A 27504-nucleotide genomic window follows, 5' to 3' on the forward strand; every position below is an offset into this window, starting at 1 on the left:
CACTCCGCTTGCCTTCTATCACTGAAGCTGCCATGTCTCAGGGAACTACCATCTGCCCTCCCGCAGTCACGCCAAAAAACGGTGCCAAGGAATCAGAGCTGAGGTGTTGTGTGGGCTTGGCAACTCGTTGCTGCTTCTGCACCACCTCTCCCTTTCCCATTGCTCAGACCAATTCCTTAATTTTGCCTTTGATGCTTAGGATGCCTAGTTTGTCACATATATAATCAGTTCACTTGTTCTTTTGGATCTTTGTTGTAAGAGGGATTGACTAAAGCTTTTGGCTATTTTGCCATCTTGACCCCGTCCCTCAGATGGTCGCCTTTTAATCATTCATGATGTTAGGGGAGTTTTCTGTCAGCAGTTCTTCAGTGATCTTCTCTGTGTTTTCTGTCCCTGTTCTGGAACTCGATCACTCGCACATTTTTGCTTTTGATTGTATCCCACATAATTCTCAGGGTTTTTTTTCTTTTTTCTTAGTTTTCCTTCAACAGAGTTGTATCCAAGTGTTTGTGTTCAGTTTCACTGATCCTGTCTTCCATCATTTCAGACTTGCTCCTCAGCCCTTTTATGACACTTTCCATTTCTGAAATCTTGTTTATCTTTTGGATTTCTAAGTGTTGTTTTTGTGTGATTTCTAGTTGTGAATTTATTTTAGCCGTTTATTCCTGCATTATTTTCCTGAATTCTTCCATTTTTTTGGTCTGTATTTTCCATGAATTTGTCTGTTTTTTCCTTAGTTTTCATTGCTTTTGCTTCTACTCTTGGATTGCTCTGAATATTAGACATTTGAATTTCCTGTCAAGTAGTTCTAGTACCTTTTTTTCTACTGAGAATTCACCTGGTGTTTTTATTTTGAACGCTTACTGGAACCATCCTGTCCTGTTTTTTAATATGTTTTGATATTGTTTGCTGTTTTCAGAACATTCAGTAGTTATTTTCTTTTTTTCTTAATGGTAGGTTTACTTGTTTCATCCTCCTTTCTTGTTTTATTTGTTATGTCTGTGCAGGCGAGCTGTGTGTTCTTTGCTCATCGGTAGCCACAATACTTCTGACCTTGTCCAATGGGCAGGGCCAGTCACTCAGCTATGGTGCAGCAGGGCAGGTCCAGCTGAAGGGGAGGGGCTGGAATGGGTTGTTTGTGGCACCTACTAGGGCTGACAGGGTGGGCCAGGAATCAGTGCTGGCTAGGCTCCAGGAGGCTGGGCCTGTGCTGCTCAGGGGTTTGATGTTGAGTGCATGGTGCAGGTAGGCAGGAAAGAGGGGGAAGGTTGTGATATGTGGCACTAGTAGGGGTATGGGAAGGAGGAGAGAGAAACAGGAGCCAAAAACAAAGAAAAAGAGAGTGATAAGGGAGCTTGCCATTGGATGGAGAGATGAGAAACCAAGAAATGCAAAAAGGAAAAGAAAAGAAAAAGGGAAAAAGAATTAAAAAGCTATATAAAAATCTAGAAAAGAAAAGCCCCCACGAGTTCCTCCTGTAGGGCCTTGAAGTCTGGGTAAGTGGCTCCTAGGCTGCACAGTATAGCCTCTCTAGAGGGGTATAGATGTCACACGGCACCAGGTGTTCAGGAGACAGAAAAAGAAGATACGTATAGAGAGATGAGAACTAAGAAATGAAGAGAGACAGGAAGGGAAAAAGAGAGGAAAGAAAGAAAAGAAGTACCCACAGGGATCCCTCTTATGTGTCTGCTCAGATTGGGGGAGTGGCTTCTAAGCCAGGCTGTGCACCCTGACTAGAATGGGCTCCCATGCCATGGAAAGAAAAAAAAAAAAAACAGAACAAAGTAAAAACAAAACAAGCAAAAGCAGAAAAAAAAAAAAAAAAAGCCCTAAGGATCCCACCAGCATGGTGTCATGGGCCAGGGGAGTGGTTCCCCAGTCGAGTGGGGCTTCACGGTCTTTCAAGAAGAAGCAAAGATGGCACACAGAGCCAGGCATTTGAGAGAAAGGAGGGGTGGGCAGTGGGAGGCACGGAAGAAACCAGAAGAAATGGAAAGAAGCAGCACTAGCTCAGGGAGCTGGCCAGTGTGGGCAGGGTGAGTCCAAGCGGCCTGGGGTCGAAGCAGTTGCCTCCTGGCCAAGAGACTGGGGCTTGTGGGGAGCAAAGGAGGATGCGGGGGAGGAGGGTAGGGGTTGGCAAAGCATATATTGTTTGTTACTGGGTGCTGTGTCTCCTGCTGGGAACTTTGTGAAGCTGCTTTCCTGTACTCCATGGCTACTGATTGCTGATTTGGGTGGGATGAATCCAAGCAGCATGAACTCTCACTTCCCGGCTGGCCGAGCCACCACAACCAGCCAGGAAGCTCGGAGGTAGAGCAGCAGGGAGAGTATGGAGGTGGGAAGGCATGTATTGCTGGTTACCAGGTGCTCTGGCTCCTGCTGGGAGCTCCTTAAAGCTGCTTTCAGGTGCTCCCTATTTGGCAGTCCCTGACAGGAGTCCGAGATTGCAGATCCGTGCTGTGTTAGCTGAAAGGGGCCCTCCACATGTCTCTCTCCTTTATCTCTGTCCTCTTGTCAGTTTCTTATTCCATTCCGTGTTTGGCTGAGTTCGTTATCTCTTCATTTGACACTTCAGGTTCCAGGAATGACATTTGTCTCTGTTTTAGTTTTTTGGGTCTTTGCTGTGGAGGGACGGCATGGTGTTTCTGTCTTTTGCACCATGTCAGCTGAAAAAATTTGATTGAATTTGAAGCGGCTAACGAAATGGCTAACGATATTTTAGGTTTTTTTACATAACATATGTAGTTTTTATATTCTTTGTCTTTTAAAGATAAGTTTTAAAGGCAGTCATGAGAAACACATTCAACTGAGAGCATATTCTAGGCTTTCATTTTAGCAGGTTCAAATCAATATCTTTTTTCCCCAGCCAAGAAACCTATGAGTTGTCAAAATATGTGCTACCTCACTTATTAGACATAAACTTTGTGATTAGACCACTGGTACTTACAGCCCAGATAGAGGAGAGAATTGGAAAAATCAACATTACTGGACTGTTAACTTGGACACTCTGCCCAACACTGGCCTTACTTCTTATCTGAGTATACTTGTTAGTGTCACCACTAAAAATTGATTGAGCTTTTGGAAATTAGAGTTGAAGAGCTGGGCTATATCAGGGGAGCATTTGTTGGCTTTCTGTTAAGACCCCAGCTGATCTAGTTGGGGCCAGAAAAGTCAGCAATATTCTTGTTACTTTATCTTACTTCCTCTTGCCCTTATTAAGAGTTCAAGCTCCAAAATTCCTGTGCCCTCTGCCACAGTGATGTCTTTTGTGACATCCATCAGGCCTCAGATTTCCTTAAGCACCTTCCTAAAAAGTTAGTTCTTGACTTTACTGTGCTTTCCTCAACAGTTGCTTCCTTTGTCTCAATAGTAACCTTGTTCCTGGAGCACCATTCCACTCTATCCTATCTTTTTCCTTTTTGTTGTTAAATATTTTGAAAATTATCCCTGATCTGCTTCCACTTCTTTACATTCATTCTTTAATGCAGGTGCTCTTGCTTCCACCCACACCATTGTGTAGGTGGAAGCCATACTCCCCAAAGTTACATCGGGTTATTCCTATATCCCACATCTGTTTTTTAAGCATTAGTATTAAAAAGGATATATATTGTATTCGTTTGCTTGTTTAACCCATAGTTTCCTAACTTTTTCATCTCTGTGGGTACTCTTCATTTTATTTATGATTATATAATTTTTTTTATAGTTCTTGTACTATTGTTTTCTTTTAAAAAAATTATGAAATATAAAGTACATTCTTATATGTTTTAAATCATGATAATGAAATGACCACCTCTGAATGTACCACTCAACTTGAGAAACAGAACTTTGTCGCTACCCTTGAAGCTCCTTGCGTGTTACCTCTGTGTTTACATCCCGTGCCTCCCCAAATCCCAGCCCCAGAAACAGAATTTTGTGTTTATTGTTGCCTTGTGTTTATAGTTCTACCTCATTTATATCCTTATAACCTTATACAAGTGATATATTGTATATATTCCTACTTTTTTACTCAATATTGGGAAGATAGACAGGGGATAGGGATATAGGAGGGTTAGGTATAGTCTCCAGTTACAGTGTTTATCCTTGGAGGTCAGGGACCTTGTCTTATATGCCCTTTTTATTTTTAAGACTTAGCACAGTGTTTTTTTGTAAGGTAATTGCTACTGGTGATTTACATTGACACTAAAATGATGCAGTTGTCTTTATAAAAATGAGGAAATCCAAGGAATCCTATCATACTCTTTCCTTTATAGTTGCTCTTAACTGATTTGATGATAAATTGTTAATGAATCAGATACCTAACTAGGACTAAGGTGTGCCTGACCCAAGCTGTGTTATTTTCAATCGCATCATATGCATGCAAAAGCTGGACAATGAATAACGAAGACTGAAGAAGAATTGATGCCTTTGAATTGTGGTGTTGGCGAAGAATATTGAATGTACCATGGACTGCCAGGAGAATGAACAAATCTGTCTTGGAAGAAGTACAACCAGAACGCTCCTTAGAAGCAAGGATGGCGAGACTGTGTCTTACATACTTTGTACGTGTTGTCAGGAGGGATCAGTCTCTGGAGAAGGATGTCATGCTTGGCAGAGTACAGGGTGAGCGGAAAAGAGAAAGAGCCTCAGTGAAGTGGATTGACACAGTGGCTGCAACAATGAGCTCAAGCATAACAACGATTGTAAGGATGGCTCAGGAGCTCGCAGTATTTCATTCTGTTGTGCATAGGGTCGCTATGAGTTGGACCTGACTCGACACCTAACAATAACAATGGCAACAACGAGGACATTTCGTATTTAGTGATTCATTTAGGAGTGATGATGTAGTCTGGAGACTTTTTTCCTTTCTCAGTACAGTTTTAGATACAGTACTTAGAGGGAAGGGTAAAGTGTAGAAAATGTTTATATGTTAGATCATCGTTTATAAATACATAGATCTCAAACTGCTAATTAAAACGTTTGGTTCACCGTTTTTTTTTTTTTTTTTTTTTTTTTTTTTTATGGGTGCATGGAGCAAGTATAGAAATAGAAAAGTGAAAATTATAAAAAATGTGACTTTCAGAGAAAAAATGGACAGCTGGTTTCGGTGACCAAGACAATGGATAGTAATACAGGGTTAGAAGAGAAGTGTACCAAGAAATCACAAAGTATTAATATTTGATATAAAATGTGACTGGAATCAAAGCTTTTTGGAGCTTCACATAGATGAACAGAGACCTTTTATTTTTTACCACCCGAAGTTGCACCTTACTTTAGAATTAGATATTCATTGATGTCCATTCATCTAATAATAGCGAGCTGGTAGAATGAAGAGCATTAAGCTAATAGAAAGAAATGATGGAAATAATTAAAAAGTTGTAATCTTTTAAATATATTAATGTAGCTTTTTATTCAATAATTAGTTCTTCACAGCTGAAGCCCTTGTATCAATTTAATTGTATTCCTAAAGTTTTCATTTGTTGACATTTAACATCTTGCGAGGACTCCTCATTTGGTGCGCCCCTCTCAGCTCCATCTATAGGCATCCTTGAACATGTACACACACATACACACACATACAGCTTAATTGGTACATACCTAGCTATTCTTCCTAAAGCATACAAAGAAACAAAGAATGTCATGAAACATCCAAAGACCTTTTCAGAGTAAAACACAGTACGTGAGTATACTTGACCAGAAACATGATAATTTGTCCTTAGTGCCATATAAAGTGGTCCTCCCTCCCCACACCCTGCTTCTGCTTGTTTCCTTTTATAAACTGATATCATCAATAAGACATATTTCTAGATGAAAATTCTTCCTAATTATCTATACATTAATGTAGTTTTAACAAACAAGGTAAAAGCTGTTATTATTGCTGTTCGTTCCTTTGATAGGTAAAATTTCTAGTAATGGTACTTAAGGTGAAATAGTACAAATAATAATTTAGTAGTTAATGAAACTTTGGGGAAAAAATAAAATTGTTCATTGATATACTCTATACCTTAAGTTCCCAAAATAGGTATTCAAGATACTTTATCCTGTTAGCAGAGGATATAATTTAGGAATTTTATTTTTTTAATTGCTTATTTGTTTTATTCTTAATGGTAAAATTCGTGGAATTACTTGTGTTCATTTTGTTTCAGGAAAGAAGTACTTGTAATGAAATAACACCATCCGTTGTAAAAGTAGAACGGTAAAGATTATTTATCATGCCTGCTGTGGCTTCAGATCCTAAAGAGCTCTACCTCAGTTCTTCACTAAAAGACCTCAATAAGAAGACAGAAGTCAAACCCGAGAAAATAAGCACTAAGAAGTATGTATCCTTTGCTAGTTTGTGTGTGTGTATGTGTTATATATTTTTAATTCATTTACATTAATTCAGGTTAGATAACTAGTTCATTTAAAGTTTATTTGAAAAGTGGATCACACAAATAAAGCAAGAGCTTCTTAGGGAAGTTCTTAACTGTATGTTGACAGAATTTGTATATTCTGTTAATGCAGATATTTTTTCTCTCTGGGGAGTATAACATGTCATAAGCTTAAGAGGTGGAGACTACAAGGTTCTACAAAAATCATTTGGCCAAAAATCACTGCCTTTTCATAAAACGGTATAAAAATAATTATTAATCTTTTTATTCTTTATGAGAGGAAGGATATGTATTTTTGTCCCGTTTTTAGCAAAATATTAACTTACACCAATTTGACATGAATTTTAACCTAATGATTTTTTTTTTGCATTTTTATTTTTGAGGGTTTATAGAGACAGAGGCTAGAGATAATGCATTCCTGATAGATTACAAAATGTTTCCTGGGACAAAATATAATAGTGATGGAAAGGTGTGGCTATTTTGATATGTACTAGAAGTCATTAAAATTGTAATTTGTTCATCATTTTATCTCTGATAAAGGATAGGAGGCATTTAGAAAAACTTCTTCTCTGAATTTGTTTTGACCAACAAAGAAGAATCTTGGAGATTAAAAAAGCAACCACAGTATTAAGTTGTTGTTGTTGTCTGCCGTCAAGTCGATTCCGACTCACAGTAACCCAGTAGGACAGAGCAGAACTGCCCCGTAGAGTTCCCTAGGTTATCTTTACAGAAGCAGAGTGCCACATCTTTCTCCCATGGAATCTCTGCTGGCTTCAAACCACTGTCCTTTCGGTTTGCAGCCAAGCACTTAACCACTGTGCCACCAGGGCTCCTTCCACATTATTATAGACTCGGAAATAATAGTTTCAAAAAGAAGAGAGGATCTAGCCAGCTGTGTACTCTAGACTTTGGGCAAACATTTTAGAAATTTGGGTGAAAACGGATGTTCTTTGGCTAGAGAGAAATGAGAGGCTGTAAAAAAATGATACGTACAATCCTAGGTGAACCCACGAAGAGGCATCTAAAGAAAGCTATGATTGCACAGGGACATTTTTGTGAGTCATTTTCTAAAGGAAATAAACAGAAGATGAGGAGAAAATAATACACCAAGGAGCAGTAGGAACTTTAAAGAAGGCCAGGGAGGAAAAAATCGCAAAACTAACTGATATTTCTAAACATTATTAAGGACAAAATTGACTTTTTAAAACGATTTTTTGGGAGGTAAGAAAGAACAAAAGAGGGATTATTTACTTCATGGGCTATGGTAGTGTTGATGGGGTGACAGAGGATATTTACTTAACTCCTGTTGAATGATTTCCAAATAAGAAATAACGGGGAAGATAAAAGTGTCTAAAAAGGTCTTAAAAGGGTCTTAAAGCTTTCTCACGGAGCTTTGCCTAACCTTAATACAGGTCCATCCATTCTGGCACTGTCTGCTTTAGCTGTAGGACTTAACCCTGACCAGAGGAAGTGGTATGTAGGAAGGACTTCCTAAGTATACCAAATTCATGTTTTTGCTATCATAGTTATGCCCCAGGAATGTTAAAATCCTTTTAGGATGCTTCTGTGGTTCACTGGACTGGCAATGGCATTGCAGTCATCCCAGCTTGATCTGCTGCACAGAGGCCCATGAGATATGCATGCATTAGGGTGAGGGAAAAGTGGAGAAATAACAACTGTTGCACTCATTGTTAAACGCTTCCATAGAATATCCTTATTCGCTTGTGCTTGATTGACCTATATCCCAGGACTGTGATGCCATCCTAGGCAGGGCATCCACATTGGCTGAACTGGTCCTTGTATGGACTACCTTTGGCTCTGTTCCTTTGACATGTTCTAGTTCCGTGACCTGACCAACTTCATGTCCTTGTTTGAAAAACGTGGAAAACGAGATGCACTGTTCTTTGTAAGTTTTTGATAAAGCATATTGCGTATAAGCATGTGCCACTAAAACTTGGTTGTCAAAACTACTCCTAAGTGATTGAATTCTTCCTGCAGAAATTCCTGTTTTATTAGTTTGCTTTCTAAAGACTTTTTAAAAATAAACCCAAGAAAATATCCTTATGATGAACACCAAAGAATCATCAAATTATTTTATTGAAGTAGAATTTTAAGATGGCGTGTTTTATTTTATTTTTATTTATTGTACTTTAGATGAAGGTTTACAGAGCACACTAGCGTCTCATTAAACAATTAATACACGTACTGTTTTTGTGACATTGGTTGCCAACCCCATGAAATGTCAACACTCTTCTCAACCTCAGGTTCCCCCTTACCGGCTTTTTGTCCTGTCCTGCCTTCTAGTCCTTGCCCCTGGGCTGCTGTGCCCATTTAGTTTTGTTTTGTTTTATGGGCCTGTCTAATCTTTGGCTGAAGGGTGAACCCCGGGAGTGGCTTCATTACTGAGCTAAAAGGGTGTCAGGGGACCATACTCCTGGGTTTCTCCAATCTCTATCAGACTCTGTCAGACCAGTAAGTCTGGGTTTTTTTGTTTTTTTTTCTTTTTGAGTTAGAATTTTGTTCTACATTTTTCTACATCTCTGTCCAGGATCCTCTATTGTGATTCCTAGCAGAGCAGTCAGTGGTGGTATCTGGGCACCGTCTACTTAGTCTGGTGGACTCAGTCTGGTGGAGGCTGTGGTAGTTGTGGTCCATTAGTCCTTTGGACTAATCTTTCCCTGTGTCTTTGGTTTTCTTCATTCTCCCTTGCTCTGGATGGAGTAACACCAGTTGAGTATCTTATATGGCTGCTCACAATGTTTAAGACCCCAGAGACTACTCACCAAAGTAGAATGTAGAACATTTTTGTTATAACCCGTGTTATGGCAGTTGAGCTAGATGTTCCTGAGACCATGGTCCCCACAGCCCCCATCCCAGTAATTTGATCTCTCAGCGAGTTTGGATGTATCTATGGAACTTCCATGACGTTGCCTTAAGATGACCTATTTTAGCCTTTAAATCTCCTTTCCCTCCAGAGCCAGTGGATCAGAGTGCAGTTCAGGTATTTTGTAGACAACTTTAACTAAGAATAAAGATTAAAGTCATCTCCCTTTTCCTGTACCTGGTTTCTTGAATTTTTAGGTGGGAGTGATTTTACTTCATGGTCAGAAAGGAGTGATGATAATTGAAAGATATTTGTTTTAACATTAAAACAATAATAATGATCAATACAAATAATGTGCAGCCATGTTCTTTCACTATAGATTATGCCCCAGGACCACTTACTGGGCATTATCTATTATAGCAAATCCCTTTAAAACTGGGCTAAATTCATTTTTCATGTGACAGTTTGGTGGTATATAAGTATTATGAGACAGAAGTATTTAGTGTAGGGAAAATTTGAAATTATATTTAAACTTATATCCAGCTTTATATATTCTGAAATGGTGCAACCTAAATTATGAAATTTACTGCATCAAGATTCTCTGTGGACTTGATACATGACCTATTTTTTTTTCCCCCAGATGTCAAGTGTTACAATTATTTTTTCTCTAATTTTAAGTTATGTACAGAGTGCCCTGAAGATCTTCAAGACAGCAGAAGAAAGCAAATTGGATCGTGATGAGGAAAAGGCCTATGTACTGTACATGAAATATGTGACTGTTTATAATCTCATTAAAAAAAGACCCGATTTCAAGCAACAGCAGGTACCATTTATTTCTGATTTTTTCTTTTGTTACGCTATTTTTGCTTGCTGGAATTATTGGTATCCTCTTAGAGTTTTAACTGACAGTGAAATTTAGATCACATTGTACAGCATCAAGTCCATTATGCAGATAGAAAAAACAAATTAAAGATTTAGTTCCATTATTTGCAAACATACATTGACTTGGATTAGTGTAAGTTTATAGCAACATACAGATTCATAATCTGTTTTCTGTTATAACATCTTTGCCAGGTCAAGTGGAAGGATTCAGGTTTTCATGCATTAAAGAAAAAAAAAAAATGACAGCATGGTTTACTATTATGTCCTCTCAAGGTTCAAGATTTAGTCACTTAAGTTTTTATATGATAGCTTTTTATATTTGACTGACATTGTAGCCATACTAAAGATCCCATTTTTCAGAATTAATACTTCCAAAATAATTTTTGTTGTGCTTTTAATCCTTTGAGCAAGTGCCAGTCTTCCACTTTGCTGAGGTCATGGTTAGGGAGGGAGGATGCGGGATTTGTAAATGATAAAGAGAACTGATGACTGGGGTGAGTGTTGCTAGAGAAAATGGTTGCGTTTCTATTGCACCAGAAACAGGCAAAAGAACATAGAGACAAGCTAGGTTAAAGAAATGGGAAGAACATACTGGTGGGTCCACCTTTATTTAGGAACTATCTTGCTACCAGACAGTAGTAGCAAAATACTGCCAATAGATTTCTTACCCGGTAGAGAAACGATTTTTGAACTAATATTGAGATTTGATCTTGTTCTCTGCTGGTAGAATTGGTTTGTCTCATTTAAATTGACTTAGAGAAATAACCAAAGTACTCATATTCTTTGAAATTACTCTTTTTTTTCCCCCAGGGTAGTGTGACTGATACAATTTTTTTTGGGTCATTGGTTTAGGGATAACTTTAATGAGTTTTACTTAATGGTGATAAACTATTGCTGGTGTTTCTTCCGACCAGCAACGTTATGCTAATGACAGTTACTGGGTTTTAGATCTAGTGTTGGAGAGGTGGTTCCTTGCAATCAGTGGTTTCTTCATCTGTCCACAAATGGCTGGATTAACCCTGCCCTGGGAGAAATCTTTTGACATTTTTGGGCTTACAGTAGTCCCCTTTTATCCATGGGGGTACATTCCAAGACCTCCCATGGATGCCTGAAACTGTGGATAGTACCAAACCCTATGTATACTATGATTTGTCCTATACATACATACCTGTGATAAAGTTTAATTTCTAAAGTAGGCACAGTAAGAGATTAACAACAATAAACATAATAAAAGAGAACAATTGTAACAGTATAATGTGATAAAAGTAATGTTAATGACAGAGCGGTGTAGTGTGAAATTTCATCACGCTGCATACTCATTTATCATTTTTGAACCTCAGTTGACCGCCATGGAAAGCGAAACCATGGATAAGGAAAGGCTACTGTACTTACCTCTAGTAAGAGGCAGAGACCTGCGTAAATTCAAACAAGTTTTTGCACATTCTTTGATGGTTTTTGTAGTATCTGTTAAAGTGAAATTGCTTAAAAAGAAGTGTAAAAGTGCTTACTAAGGTAAGTATTTTTGAAAGGTTTGCAAATTTGGATAACTCTGACAGTTTTGCTATTTCCTGTTTTTTCTGTTATGATAGGGCTTTTTTTTATATACTTCTGTACTTTTTGCCTGTTTTTTATAAATTAATAGTTTTTTTCTTTGACAAGATTAGGAGTGCTTTTGTAGCTACCTTTTTTTTTTTTTCCTTGAGAAGGTTGGGAGTAAATTTTAATGGGTAAGAGATTTTTACATTTCCACAGAGTATTGCATCTCTGAAGGGAATAACTAGGTGAAAGTGGCAGGAGAAGCTCAGGTTAGGAAGGTCCATACAAAGGCTCATGTAACCCCGGCCATTGCTGCATATGCTGCAGTTATTCAGTTCCAGGTTCAGCGACAGGATTGTTTCCTCTGTTCTGTCCAGGGCACCTCATCTGCTTCTGTCTTAGAACTGTTTTTGTTTTATTTAACCCAACCTCTCCAGTGCACTTCAGGTACTTGAGAGGTTAAATTTACTAACCAGGCATTTTCTATTTGCCCTTTAAGTAAGGTACGGGCAGAATGCAGTATCACTGGTCTTTTTCAGAAATTTGTATGTTGTACTTGTGTTTTATGCTAGAGAGTATTTGGCGTTTAGATAAAACTTGTTAATTTAGTAAGCTCTCTAATTAGAGAAGGATGCAGTACGTTTATTGCTTACTCAGTTTATGAACAATATCTTCGGAATTATCTAAAACAGAAGAATAGGAAATATATTGAAAATATTGCTATAGCAAAGTCTAGATAAAATTAGAATTATATTTTAAAATCTCCATGGTATTCTTGGTATCTGAGCCTAAATATTTGTTGGTAAACCTTTTTGTTTGGGAAATCACGAGAGTTGTTTGAATTTGTATGTTTAGGAATGAGAAAGTTCTACTTGGTAAACTTGAGAAACAAAAATTTTTAGTTGTATAACAGGTGAATGTTATTTTTCATACTGCCGGTTGTCATACTATTGAAAGTTTTAAAATGTTTACTTGCTTTAAGTATAAATATAATTTTCCTAAAGGAACACAGAGAGAAATAATCATTGATGAAGAACTTCACTAGTATTAGGGAATGTGTCCTGGTAGTTTGTGATCATTTTTTCAGGATTTAAGCAGGCTTAAACTGGGTTTACAAGCTCACTTTTTAATAGTTCATGTCTAAAAATGAATAAAACAGTCATAGCATTTTTTTTTAGCATTTTTAGTTTTTACTTTGTATTTTGTTTTCATCAGAAGAGTTGTGTAGTAATGATTAAATTTTGTTTTCTATTAAAGTATTGCATCAATAGTCAAGACGTTTTGGCAGCTAGAGTACTTAAAATTTCCACCAAAAGGTTCATTTGATACAATGTTTAAAATGTACAGTTTTATTAGAATAACATCTTGAAGGGCCCTTCTTGCCTATTTAATCTTTAAAAGAATAAAATCAACCCAAACGTGATCCACTTCTGGCTACATAGACACATGATACTTGTTATCAACAGGTTTACCCCATTAGTGCAGCTCTAGGTGACTGCCTGTCAAAGAGCCAGAGATGAGTACTTCTGGCCTCCTGGCCCTTTTTATAATTTTCGATTACTCCCATTTGTGACGAACTGTGCTGGTAGTTTAAGTAAAACAAAACAAATCCCATTCTATGTATCTGTATACAATTTGCTTTACTGCTTCTGAGGCTAGAGAAGAAAAACTGGGTAACATATTAGGAAAATATATTTTGTTCTCGAAAGCTTTGCTCTTTGGCACTTACCCATAAAAAATAAAAATAGTATTTATACTTCCTAAAGGTGCCTTACAAATAAGAAAAATTTATTAGCCAGTAGGTTTGTTTGTTTTTTAAAGCATATTAATGGTATGAAGAGAGATTCCTGAAACATTTGGAGAATAAATTATACATCTGTAAATTAAAAGTTCAAAAAACTACTTCATGCAGCCATAAAAATGGTTTTGTCTAAACTTTGCTTTACATAAGCACCATGACTGTAATGTTCTTAGCATTAGTGCTGTGTATACCAGCCAGTACTAACAGTATGGGATGGTTTTCCTGTGATTTTAGGACTACTTTCATTCAATTCTTGGACCTTCAAACATCAAAAAAGCTATTGAAGAAGCCGAAAGACTCTCTGAAAGCCTTAAACTCAGGTACAGACATTGTTATAAAATATTTAAAAACAATGAATTTAGAAGATAAACATAATATTTAGAATTTGTGCATTTACATCTGACAATGCATGTGATATCCCAGTTCCTAGAAATAAGTACTAATGTTAACTGGAACACAAACTAAAATCTTTTGCCCTATTACGTATATTGTGTTCATGTGTTACTGTTGCCGGCACCTCTGCAGCTTTAATTAACGAAGGTTCTTGCCTCTCATTGGTCAAGAATGAACAGGTAAGGCATGGAGAATTTTCCACAGGAGCAAAGCTTTATTAAAGAGGCTTGCAAGCGGAGGGAAGGAGGGCCTAGGCAACACTTACCCCCGTCTCCCAGAACAAAGGATTTGTATGAGTTTTTAAAGGTTTTTTTTTGGAGGGGGGCAGGATTATGTTTATTCATAGGTATAGGCAGGGTTTTCTAGGAAGTGGCCCGTCTAGGCGGGGATGTGTTAACTGCAGTGCGTGGGCAACAGCTTTGTAAGATGGCTCCTGTCCTGGAGGCTTCTGGGATTCATAGCAGGACTTACTATGGGCTATCACACTTGCGCAGTCTCCTGTTCCCAAGTTCTATTCCCGAGCTGCGGGTGCAGCCCCTCGCTGCCCCTGGGGGAGGTCACACAGCGACCACAGGTGGATGTTCTGCGCATGTTCTGGGGCTGGTTCCATCCGGCTGCTTCTGAAAAACAACTTTAAGGAAGTTTGCGGCTGCTTTTTAGATACCCTGCCCCATTATTCTGGGAAATGGCATTGTTCTTGGGCCCTATTTCCTGTCACTTTGTTGCTTTGGTTTGTTTATGCAGCTGCAAGGCAGTCCTGGGGCCCCTCTCTTCCCTGTCTTATTACCATTAATATTCTTTATTGAAATTTGAAAGTATTTAAAATGAGAAGTGGCTAAGGTAAGCACTGGTGTATTAGATTAGAACTCAAGTGCAATGTTCTGTTTGTTCAGAACAGGATTCTTCAGAAAAAATTAAATTCTTCATATGCCTGATGTTATACTGTGCTACCGGACACTGGTTGTACAGGAACGAAGTATTTGCTGTTAGTTTTGATCTTCCTATTTGCAGAAGTTATATACGTTTTCTTAAAAATCTAATGATGGTGTTTGCCATGACTGGCTTACCAGGCTTGTAAAATGATTACAAATTAAGAAACTATGTTTCAGTTTTTAGTCACTCTGTAAATAACAGGATAAAACCGGAACTATTTTCAGTTTGTTGTCTTTTCTTCATGAGTTTTTCCTTCTTGGATCAATTAATATAGCAGTTAAATGAATCATAGTTTTTACTAGAAATTAACTTTTTAAACTAATATATTCCCTTTGTCAATTCCAGAAATTACTAATCTTGGGGCTGGAATATACATTAAGGGGCACAGATAATTAAGATGGAATATTTAAGAGTATGAGCGCAGTCGTAGAATTCTCATCTTCCACCGGGGAGACATTGGTTCAGTTCCCAGCTAATGCACCTATCAGTGGAGACATATGTGTTGCTATGATACTGAACAGGTTTCATTGGAGCTTCTAGACTAAGCCAGATGGACTGGGAAGAAAGGTTTGGTGACCTCCTTTCAAAAATCAGCGAACGAAAACTCTGTAGATCACAATATTCCCAGGGCAGCATTTTGTTCTATTGTGCATAGGGTTGCTTTGAGTCAGGCTGACTATGGCAGCTTACAACAGCATTTAAGAGGATGAATTAAATATGTGAAAATTACTATGGCAAATATTAGAAAATGGGGAGCATCTCTTTAAATTAGAAAATTCTTCTTATTCCATTAGTACATTTTGTTCCCCTAATGTGTTAAAAAAGAGGTTGGCAGTTCAAATCTACCAGTCGCTCCTTGGAAACCCTATGGGGCAGTTCTGCTCTGTCCTATAGGGTCACTAGGAGTTGGAATCAACTGAACAGCCGTGGGATTTTAATGTGTAAAGGAGCTTTGATGGTAAAACGGTTAAGCACTCAGCTGCTTACTGAAAGATTGGGAGTTCGAACCCACCAGCCACTCCACAGGAGGAAAAACCTGGTCGTCTGTTTCTATAAAGATTACAGCCTAAGAAACCCTATGGGGCAGTTCTACTCTGTCCTATGAGGTTACTATGAGTCGGAATCAACTCAGTGGCACGCAACAAGAAGGCTAGGGGAACCTTTTTGCTTTGCGTTATCCTCATTGTATGTCCTTTTCTATCAGCCCCATGTGTTAGATTTCTTTTACCAGCATTGAGAGCAGCTGTGTATTAACACCCTCATATCTGTCCTATCCTGATTCTCTTACAGTGAGTCAACCATAGAGCTCCTCTCCTCCTTTCAGTCTCTGAAATCTGCACTTGGTCTCATATAGTCGATTGTTTATAGGAGCACATTCCTCACATGTGTTATTGTTCAATAAGTAAGTCTCGATCTTGGCTCTTTCGTTGATAATTTAGCTCTATGATAAATACTACAAAAGATACGTACACTATGGGAAAACATGTAAAAGATCAGTTACTTCTGTTGGACTCTGAGTAGGGACTTCCTCCCTTTGAGTAGGGGATAGTTATGACAATGGGGCAAAGATAGAATGAACAACATACACCAAGGCATAAATGTACGTGATGGATTGGTAAGAAGTCCAGGGTGGCTTAGAGAACAGGTTGTATGGTTAAGAGTGACTGGAGATCAGAACTATAGACTTTCCTTTCAGATAGTAAAGGATCTGTGTGCAATTCTTGTCCATTCAGCAGTCTTACACTTACTCCCTTCTTTAGAAGTCCCGCTACTACCACTGTAGTCTGTGCTTTCGATACTGTGTGCCATCATAATTTCCTGTTCTCCATCTGTTCTGCCAGTCTCTTCTGTATGCTCTTGCCAGTAGTTGTTTTTATTTTCCTTACATGATACTCCCTGATCAGAAACTTGGCCATCCCTAGCGTACTGTACCCCTATATCTCCTCTACCTTCCTGAATCTTACTTGTCCCCTAGGCTTGTATTTTCCACATAATGTTCCTGGCTCCTTGTAGTCCACGCTGAATGCTCCTTCTGCTGAGTTTCTACAGTACTCATCTAGACCCCTCATTTGTGAAATACTCTACAAATGTCAGTTGGTAATACTATTACTTATTTTGACTTAGTTATATTGTAAGCTGAAAGGTAGAAGCTTCCTCTCAATACCTGGTGGAGCATCACATTTATTAAATAATTGTATGCTCCACAACAGCCCGTGATAAACTGGCTGTGCTTCTCTCATAGGAGTAGAGAAAAATGTCTGGACAGAGCCATCATTGTGGCTAGAGAAGTACTACAGGTAGAGTTCATAGTCTTATGTGAGTTGTTTTGCTTAATCGGGCAAAATATATAATTAACTGGTTTTTGTTTTTTAGTTGTAAATCTAATGAATGCACAAGGCAAACAGTTCCAATAGCTTGAAAGGGTATATGGTGAAAAGCATATCTCTTTCCATAGATCCCTGATCTCTGTCCTTAACTACTATTAACAGGTTCTTAGAGATCTTACTGAAATAAGCTCTGCTTGTATATGCGTGTAAACTACCTTTCCATCCCCTTTTTTTCTTTACTCAAGTAGAAATAGACCACATATACTGCTCTGAACCTTGTCTCCTTAATACATCACAGAGGTCATTTCTTACCAGCACACGTAGATCTGTCCTGATTGTCTTGGAAGAACATCTCTTCAGACACCCGGGGAGTTTGAAATTGATTTAGACCAAACCAAAAAGTCCCCCAGTGAAATCCCTGAATATAGGGCTACCAGATGCTATATTGGATATTTTAATCTAATATTTTAAAAATATTCCTGGTCTTTGGAATGAAATAAAACAGGAGGTAAGATCTCCATGCAGCCCCTCTGACTAACATAGCTCTAATTAAAAACTCCTGTTTTAGATCAAGGACTGTGCCAGTTAACTTATTTGCCTCTCAGCTTCAGATCCATTCTTTATCCTGCTTTGTGATACTAGAGCTGGATTTTGCCAACATTTTTCCTTTGTGGCCTCAGTAGAGGATTCTAGAAAGACAGTGTAAAACCCTCACAAGAGAAGGGGGCTTCTCTTCTTGGTTCCAGTCATCTGCTTTTCTTTGCCAGGTGCCCAGTAGCATTCATCCTACCTGTCCTCATAGACCAGCTACATTACATACTGTTCATCAAAATCTCTCACCACACAGTGCTGTCTTCCAGTGGATCAGCTCTGACCTCTTCATACCCTCTGGCAAGCTGCAAGTTTCTCTGCTTCCCTGCATGACTGCTCTTACAGATGAGCTCCAGCCCATGCCTCCTGGAAAATTTCTTGGCTACAACAGGCTCTGTGTTCCTGTGGCAGTCATGCCCTCTTCAGTGAGGTCTGAATTTCAGACTTTAGGTGTGAGGGTACCAGGTTATTAAAAGTTATGACTGCGTTTCATAGATTTAAACATTTTTGATGGGTTTCAATCCATTGCATCTATCCTTTTTGAAGCTCAAATTGCTTTATTCGAACAGTAGGATCCTCCTCAAGGTGGCTCCTGAGCCTTTTTGACATGACCCTAATAATCTTTGATAGCTTGCCTGCCATCTGGTAGACGTTCTAGGCTTATTTTGAACATTTTCTGCCCCAGGCCTGAAGTCAGCCATTTCTGAATATTTATTTTTAAAATAGAATTGAGTATGGAACTTTTAAAGCCCTCTAGGAAACCTTTTCCTAGAAAGCTGACTTTCACTTAAAATGTTATTTAAGTTTTGTAGTGCCTTGATAATGAAGCATCTATGTTTCAGTGATATTTAGGTTATTTCTGTGCTGGTAATAGAACAGGAAAGAGGTGTAACCCATACTGAAGGCTGTAGTCTTTGATCTTCGTCAGTAAGTGCTTCAGATCCTCTCTACTTTCAGCAAGCAAAGTTGTGTTATTATCTGCATATTACAGCATATTGCAGGTTGTTAAAGATCTTCCTCCAATCTTGATGCTATGTTCTTCATATAGTCCATCTTCTCAGATTATTTTCTCAGCATACAGATGGAATAAGCATCGTGAAAGGATACAACCCTGACACACACCTTTCCTGTTATTAAACCATGCAGTATCCCCGTGTTCTGTTTCAACAACTGCCTCTTGGTCTAAGTACAGATTCTACATAAGCACAATTAAGTATTCTGGATGCATAGAGGTAAATATAGTTAATTATCGTCTCTGTTACTGATAAATGCTTTTGTATCGCTCACGTCATCTTAGGATGGATTGAAACACTTTGTAAACCCAAATTTTTAGCAGTCATCTCCCTCTGTCTCATCAGTGGTGGGACTGCCACTGGCTACGATATTTGATTCCTTTTGCCATGTCTAGCACTATGCATCTTTTTCTTCAGAGTGAAGCAACTCTCAGCAAGCAAAACTAGATTCATCTATTCTAGAAGGCTCTAGAATGACTATTTAAATGATGACAAGTCTTTCATTTAAAGCTTATAGTATAGTTTATATGATAAAGCCATGCCATGGACTTAGCCCAGCAATTGTTTTAATTAAAAGACTGGTTCTCATTTGTTCCCCCCAGTAGAGCTTTATCACTTATTTCCTCCTATATACTTTGGGTTTCTTTTGTTCATCTTTTTTTAGCTTCTTAAGTTAAAACTTTAGGTCATCGAGTTTGTATTTTTATGCTTTTCGAATATAAGCATTTAAAGCTATTTATTTCCCTGTAAGCACTACTTTTAACTTCATCAAGCACTACTTTTAACTTCATCCCACAAATATTGATAGGGTGCATTTTGATTGGAGTCCCTGTGTGGTACTTAAGGTATTTCGCTGCTAACTGAAAAGTTGGTCCAGAGGCACCTCAGAAACAAGGCCTGGTAACCTTCTTTTGAAAAATCAGCCATTGAAAACCCTGTGGAGCACAGTTCTACCCTGACACACGTGGGGTCACCATGAGTCAGAATCTTTATGACAGCTGGTTTGGTTTTTTTTTTTTTTTAAGTGGATGCTTATCAAATTAGAATTATCTTATTGAAAGATAGCAGATGTGGTAGGAAATCATTTTGAATTTAGAAGTCATTTTCAATTAGACTTAAAGTTTTAATATGTGAAGCTAGCACAATTATTTGAGTAGTTGCCATTTCAGTTATTGACCTTAATGATTTATTATTCATCCACCCCTCTTCTGTCTGTTCTCTCACTGTCTTTTTTTATTAATTTGAAACTCAGGCATAGCTAAGCAAACAAGGCTGTAGGTCCCTGATAACATACAGTCCTGCTTGGCAATAGTAGTAAATGTCGCCTGTAATCTGCCCACTATAGCTAAGATACTTCCCCGGAAAAAAACCAAACCCATGGCTGTCAAGTTGATTCTGACTCATAGCTGATTAATTTCCAACAAATTGGAAATTCCAATGAATTCACCTTTTTTTTTGTTTTTAAATGTAATGTAGTCACCTTATCAATCCTTTTTTTTTTTTTTTGGTGGTAATACATTTTTGAATATTCATTTTAACATTTGCACTCTAAATCATCAACACAAGTTTGATATTTGGATTATTTCTTTTGCAAAGAGGATTCAGGGATTGTAAATCCTGTGTAAACAAAACTGCAATAGATGTGAATCAATAAAAGATTGAAAGTAGTGGGAGGGGAAGAACAAAAAGGGAATTAAATAACTTCAGTTTGAGAGCATGGAGTTTCTTTTCAGAATTTTTGGGCAGTTTGAAATAAGTTTATAGATGGCCTCAAAGGGCAAATTTATGAGCTGTGGTTTGTAACAGAACACTGGCAGGGTTGGATTTCCGTTGGAGGGAAAGTATACAGCCATGAAATACCCCACAGCAGGATGCGAATTTTACGGAACTGGAACTCCCTTTACTTTCCATAATCATGCTACAGTCTTGACTTCTGTTTTCAACCAGATATGAAGAAGCTGAAGTCCGGAAAAAACTTGAAGAAAAGGACAGACAGGAGGAAGAGCAACTGCAGCAACAGAAAAGGCAGGAAGCAGGAAGAGAGGATGGAGGCAAGTCTGCTAAAAGTCCTTTGGAGAATGCATTGGATTCCAAAGACAAAACCCAAAAGGTATTTGAAGTTTGTTGTGTTGAGTTAAAGGACTCGTTCCGTTTGTCAGATGATTTGCTTAAAGAAGAATAGGGGTGCCAGTACAAATTCTTTCAGGTAACAAGGGTAAAATTTAATGTGTTTTTATGGAAATTATACTAGCTTCAGTTGATTCCAGGTTTTTCTATGAGCTTTCACAGAAATATGTTCTGTGCCCTTTTTTTTTTTTTTAAACATCCACTATAAAGTGAATTAGAGCAGTGGAAAGAGCATTTGAGCTGTGAGTCAGTGTATCTGAGCTCTGGTCCTATGTCAAGCCTTGCTTAACCACTTTGGAACTTAGTTTCCTCAGTTTCCAAATGAGGGTCTTGAAGTACTTGTTTAATAAATATAGTTTACAGTAAAATAATTATTTGGTATACTACTTCTTTGACGTCAAACCTTTTGTCTGTTTCCAGAGTCTCATTCTCTCCCCTTTGCTTTTTTCTTCTTTCTCTGCCCCAGTTTCTCTTTCCTTTTCCTCATCCTTTTCTTTCCATTTTTTTCAACGACTACCTGTAGTCTTTTCAGCTACATCTTCTGTTTGCCAAAAGCCATCAGTGAATCTGTGTCTGCCAGCCTTCATTGTATCTCCCTCCCTTCTCTTCCTCAGAAACTACTTTTCCTAAAATATAATTTCTTCTGCATTATTGAAATCTAGGGAAAGATTTCTGCTTTAATTTTTCTTAAAAATTTTGTGCTTTCAGCTACCATTTGTATGTGGATCATCATGGTTTTATTAAGAAGTAGTTGCCAAATTGCTTGACAGTTGTATGTCTTGCTTGTATCAGATGTAAACAGAAGTGAAGAAATCCGGTCTTTTAATTCTAGGAGCTTATAAATAATAGTGCCTTAGGGAGATGTTCATTTATAGGTCAAATGGCTGATATAAAGAATAAGACTTGAAAGAAGTATATGAAGAGTACTTTTCAAGTTTTTTCATTTTGTTGCCTTTCCAACAGTAGGGGCAACCGCTTTTTGCTACTTTTACTTTTGTTTAGCCTTTTTATTTTGAGAAGAACCTCTACTACTCAGCTTTAATAATCAGTTTAACATTTTCCTACATTTTTCATTTATCCCTCTCTTTTTCTTTTGCTGAAATATTTCAAGCAAATTCCAGCTAACTTATCATTTTACTCCTAATATTTCAATATACATCTCAAAAAAAGGGACATTTTCTTAACCACAATGCTGTTTTCCCACCTCACAAAATTAATAATCCCTTTGATAATCTAATACCTAGTCTATGTTCAAATTTCCAGGGTTGTCTCAAAATGTCTTTTTTATAGTTTTTTGAATGACCACCCAGACAAGGTCTACTCATCTTTTGGTTATGTCTGTTAAGTCTCAATGATAATAATAATCTCCGCCTCAGTCCCCCTTTCTTGCTTTTTGATGCATTTGACATTTTAGTACTGAATCGGTTGTTCTGAAAATGACCCACATTCAGAATTTGTCTGATTGCTTTCTCTAGGTGTCATTTAACTTGCTCATCTATCTCCTGTACTTCTTGTAGGGTAGAAGTTGGACCTAAAGGCTAATTAGATTCAATCTAATTAAGTTAAATCAATTTTTGTTTTTTGGCAAAAATGCTTCCTAAATGATACTGTAGACTTCATATCGTGTAACAGTAGGAGGCATATATATTTCTTTCCTACTTTTAGTAATGAATAGGTTCAAGTGGGTCCTTGGTTTTACCATTTACAAAACAGGTTGTTGCCTTATAGAATTATCCCATGTTGTCTTGGTTAGAAAATGTAAATTATTAAGTACTTAACTACTTTGCAAAGAGCCCTGGTGGCATAGTGGATAAGCACTTAGCTGCTAATTCCAAAAGGTTGGCAGTTTGAACCCACCAGCCTTTCCATGGGAGAAAGATGTAGCAGTCTGCTTCCATAAAGACTACACCCTAGGAAACCACCCTATAGGGCAGTTCTACTCTGTCCCATAAGGTTGGTATGAGTTGCAATTGACTCAATGGTAGTGCATTTGGCTTTTTTGGTTATTACTTTGCAAACTGCCAACTGCCAAAATAACCTGGTAGTGTCATTGCTGTTCATCTGTATGTCTATAAAATGCCATTCCATTTCCTAGGCTTGTAGTTTCAATAAAGTATTAAAGTCGAGCTTTCATTTTTATGAAAGTTTTTGTTTCTATTAAAGTTGAAACTTTTTTTCCCTATGAAATAGATCAATGGTGAAATGAGTGAAAAAAATGAAATCACAGAGAGAGGTAAGTGTGTACAGGGAGAAGGAATTCTTTTAGGCTGGTGTCGAGATCTTCTTTAATCAAATTAAACTTCAGATTTTACACAGTAAGATTCTTAACATTGTATCTAATCTTTATATAAGCTTTATCATTTTTTCTAGCCTGTACAATTATATTGAAAATGTATTGATAGGTTTTCTGTTTATGTATCATGAGGGATGTTTTATGAATAATTTTAGTCTAAGCAGAATAATGAAATACAGTCGTATATAATTGAAAACATCAAAACCACAGTTTATTCTTGTTTTTTTCTTCTCAAGATGCAGTTTGGCATAATGGTTAAGAGCATGGACTTGCAGGAGCCAGAGTGCCTGGGTTTGAATACTGGCTCATCCTCTGAATTTCCATGTGCTCTTGAGCAAGTTTCGTAACGTTTTGGCCTTGGTCTCCCCATCTGTCTAATGGGCATAGTAATAGTACTTATTTCATAGGATTATTGTGAGGATTGAATGAGTTAATTTATGTAAAAAATCTTAAATACCTAGTAAACTTTATATAAACATCAGCTATTATTATTTATGATTCTAGGTTGTAGACTTAGTCATTTAAGTGGCTTCTTTACTTCCCTAAAAAAATCAGTAATTTGGATGTTGTCAATAGGCAGCACTGATGCTTTAGTCACAAATGTGTGGCCTAAACAGCAAGACTTAGACAATTGCTTTTGTTTATTAGGTTTTCCCCCTTAGAGAAGGTTTAACTTAAACATAATTGTATGCAAACACTAAAATTCTCTACTTAAAATATTGCCATAAAAAAAAAAGTATTGCCATATAGCAGTTTTAAAAATGAACTAGAGTCCGGTAAAGTACCTTCCTAAAAACCTGTCAGTTCATCTAAGATTAGTTTTATCCCACATGTTTCTTTGTACCTCCTCCTACTTAGATGTTACCCTTCTCAGTGTTTTTTTGTCACTTTAGTCTCTTTTGTTTTTAAAGTGGCTGTGGTGATTAGAGAGGGAAATGGGGTGGCTATTAACAGGTGTGGGGATTTTAGCTTAGGCGTTACTATGACTACCTTCCTCTCACAGCTGACTGCTGACACAGTTCTTTACATATTTAAGTGCTTTTTAATCTTTCCGGTCAGGTAAAATTTTTGACAGGTTGCCCTCCTGCCCCCCTAAAAAGGAAATAAATTTAAAATCTCGTAAGTTGTACTCAAAATTTCTTTTTTGTTACTCTTCTTAAAAAAGAGTTAAGCATCATGTAAAATGGATAGTAAATATTTTAGGCTTGGGAGTCCTTTAAGGGGCCCTGGTGGCACTTCACTGCTAACCAAAATGTAGGTACTTCGATCCCACCAGCCACTCCACTGGAGGGAGATATGGCAGTCTGTTTCTGTAAAGATTTACAGCCTTGGAAACACTATGAGGCAGTTCTGCCCTGTCCTGTACAGTCGCTATGAGTCGGAATCAACTTGACAGCAGTAGGTTTTGTTTGGTTAAGGGTGGGGGTCCGGTGGTCTTTGTCACAGCTGTTCAGCTATGCTGTAGTAGCAGGAAAGCAGCCATAGACAGTATGTAAACAAGTAAGTGTAGCTCTGTTCCAGTAAAATCAGGTGGCCATGATTTGCCAAACCCTGATGTAGAACACAAATAAGCTTTTGGCTTATTACTCTAGGAAAACCTGGAAGTTTACAGTTTTTCAAATAGCCCCCATACAGTATCAACCAGTCCAGGAAAATCTCAGCTTCCCCTCCCTGGTCAGTCAGAGTCCAGCTGCCAGTGCAGCCACTTCTCTCTCATTCCCATTTACCCAGGGCTGCAGGTACTGGCCCCTTCCTCTCTATCATCCCATTCATCCAGGGCTAGGTCAACGGGTACTAGTGTCTTCTCTGTTTCTTAAGTTCGTTAATTCTATGGAACAACTCACAAGCTGCAAGGAAAGGGCTATCTTTAACCTAGAAGGCAAAAGTATACAGACACAAAGGTCAAGTCTGGGAGGGGGTCTCAGCACAGAGCTTCCATGTGCATAGGGGATATATTTACCCTCCTGAGAGAGCAGAATGTTTGTTCTTTCCAACCAGGAAGTTCCAGTGAGCCTGTGTCTTTCAAGGCCTTTTATTGGCCTCGCCATGTGGCCAAGATAGATTACATCACGAGTAATCATAGGCCCCAGGTGGTCCTTTTTGGTCAGGTTGGCCCCCACTCATTGGCCTCAGGTATGGTCCTGCTCTCAGGAACCAGGACCAAATGCCATATTGTTTACTGCAGAGGTGCACCTTGTACCGTGTAAGTCCCCATCAGAGGCATTTTTGGAAAGAATTTAGAACCTTTAGATAATTTTTGAACCATAGATGTTTTTTCTGGTTAATAGCTTATTTTAAAAAAAAAGAATATGAATATAAGATATGCTCATTAATTTCCTTATTTTATAATAGTAACAGAGTCAAAATCAAGGTAGTTGTAACGGCAGATTTTGATATTTGAGACTTTATAACTAAAGCTTTGAACTGGTTTTTTGATAAATGTCAAAACAAAGTTAAATTGTATTTAACATTAGTTGAAAAGGTAATTAAATGGTATGTATGATGGGGTAGCAAGTATATGACACCCGGGGCATTTGGCACTTCTAGAAAAAAAGCTAGGTTTGTCCCGTGTTTAGTGATAGGGTGACACACGGAATTGGGTGTTTCTTGTCACATTTATGCTGTCTTTCTCAATTCCAAGGAGCAGTCACAGCAAAGGAGCTGTACACAATGATGATGGATAAAAACATCAGCTTGATTATAATGGATGCTCGAAGAATCCAGGATTATCAGGATTCCCGTATTTCAAATTCTCTCAGTGTTCCTGAAGAAGCCATCAGTCCAGGGTGGGTCATTACGTATTTAGAAAATGGTAAACAGTGGACAGCAGTAAATGTTACTACTTAGCACCAAGCTAAATGTGATAAAGTAGTCTTTTCTTTTCCTGTTGACCTTTCCCTTCTTTGCTCCTTAATGACTCAATTTACCCTTTCTGAAATACCCTGGTGGCGTAGTAGCTAAGTGCTACGGCTGCAAACCAAAGGGTCGGCAGTTCAAATCCACCAGGTGCTCTTTGGAAACTCTATGGGGCAGTTCTACTCTGTCCTGTAGGGTCACTATGAGTTGGAATTGACTCGACGGCCCTGGGTTTGGTTTGGTTTTTTGAAGTACAATGTAGGGGACATTCTAGTTTGGCTGTTTGGTAAAAAAGAGTGTACATATATTTTTTTATTGAAGAAGCAGCAGTATAGCTAAGTGATTAAGAAAGTACAGGCTCTGAGGTCAGATTGTATTCAGATCATAGCTATCACTTATCAGCTACATTACTTCTAGCTAGTGACCTAACCTCTCTAAGCCCGTTTTCCATCTGTAAAATGATGGTAATACCTATCTCATAAAAGTTTTGGGAGATTTAAATAAGAAAACACATGCACACTCACGAACACTTAGCACAGTACCTGACACTAGTAAGGATTTATTAAAAAAAAAAAAATTTTCTTTTCTGGTAAGAAGGCCTTTAACCTATAAAATGATATAAAGATACTTGCGTACATTAGAACTCATTATGACATATGGTGGCAGAGCTAAAACTTCAGACCCACAACTGTTTGCACTATTTCAAGTGGTCTTATTTAAATCATATAATTTCTCTGGGCCTTAGCTTATAGGTTTGGATTAGTTGAAATCTATGGTACATTCTAGGGCTAATTTAAACAACATTAATATGTATATATTTTAGGTAGTAAAACTTACATAGTTCCTGGCACATTGTACATGCTTGTAAATATGCTATTTTAAAATGAGATTAGAATGCTTCATCTAATCAAGCAGATGTGAATTCCCAGTATTTGAAAAGACAAAGCAAATTGTAATTAGTCTTTGGATGGTCTAATCTATACTCTGAAAGCCAATGGTCTTTATCTCAGTGTTTCCCAAAATGTGAGATTTGGACAGCTGTGGAAGTCAGGATGACTTTTAGATTGAAGGTTAAAGAACAGTTAACTGCATACCAAGAAAATCATTCCCCTTTAATTTCTGTTTCAGTCTTTCTGAATTGGTTAAAAAAAAAAATCTCAGTTTAGTGCTGATATGCTTTTTAGTAGTTGCTAATCTTCCTTTATCTTCCTTTTTTAATGGAGAGTAGACCTCTGACCTTTCTGTAGGCAACAGTATCTGCAGCTAGCTGATATTTATGTTTTCATTGTCTTTTTTTAAAAAACACAGTACAGTATACATACAAATTTGATCCTATCCTAATTGTTTAGCCCAGTGAATTTTCATTAATGGAATGCACCAGTTTAACTAGCATTAAGATCAAGAAACAAAACATGACCATCACTCCAGAAGTGCCTGATTTGCCCCAGTCAGTCACTACCCATAACTCCTCCCACCCAAGGGAACCCCAGCTTCTTACAGAAGAGATTGGTTTTCTCTGTTTTTATACTTTATATAAATAGAATCAGACAACGTGTAGTCCTTTCTGTCTGGCTTTTTTTA

The 27504-nt window shown here is 37.8% G+C and overlaps 1 protein-coding gene across 6 annotated transcripts in view; it reads left to right on the forward strand.

Annotated features, from left to right (window-relative positions):
- USP8 (ubiquitin specific peptidase 8) overlaps positions 1-27504 on the forward strand; it is a 98027-nt gene that overhangs the window by 34036 nt on the left and 36487 nt on the right. For all 6 annotated transcript variants that reach the window (XM_064295195.1, XM_023539484.2, XM_064295198.1 and 3 more), the window contains 6 exons: positions 6123-6292; positions 9850-9994; positions 13625-13710; positions 20595-20757; positions 22965-23007; positions 25709-25853. In XM_064295195.1, coding sequence (XP_064151265.1) covers positions 6189-6292; positions 9850-9994; positions 13625-13710; positions 20595-20757; positions 22965-23007; positions 25709-25853 — 686 coding nt within the window. In that variant the 5' untranslated portion in view covers positions 6123-6188. The remainder of the gene's footprint in view (positions 1-6122; positions 6293-9849; positions 9995-13624; positions 13711-20594; positions 20758-22964; positions 23008-25708; positions 25854-27504) is intronic.

Source organism: Loxodonta africana, chromosome 12, assembly GCF_030014295.1.
Source record: "Loxodonta africana isolate mLoxAfr1 chromosome 12, mLoxAfr1.hap2, whole genome shotgun sequence".
Taxonomy (NCBI): domain Eukaryota; kingdom Metazoa; phylum Chordata; class Mammalia; order Proboscidea; family Elephantidae; genus Loxodonta; species Loxodonta africana.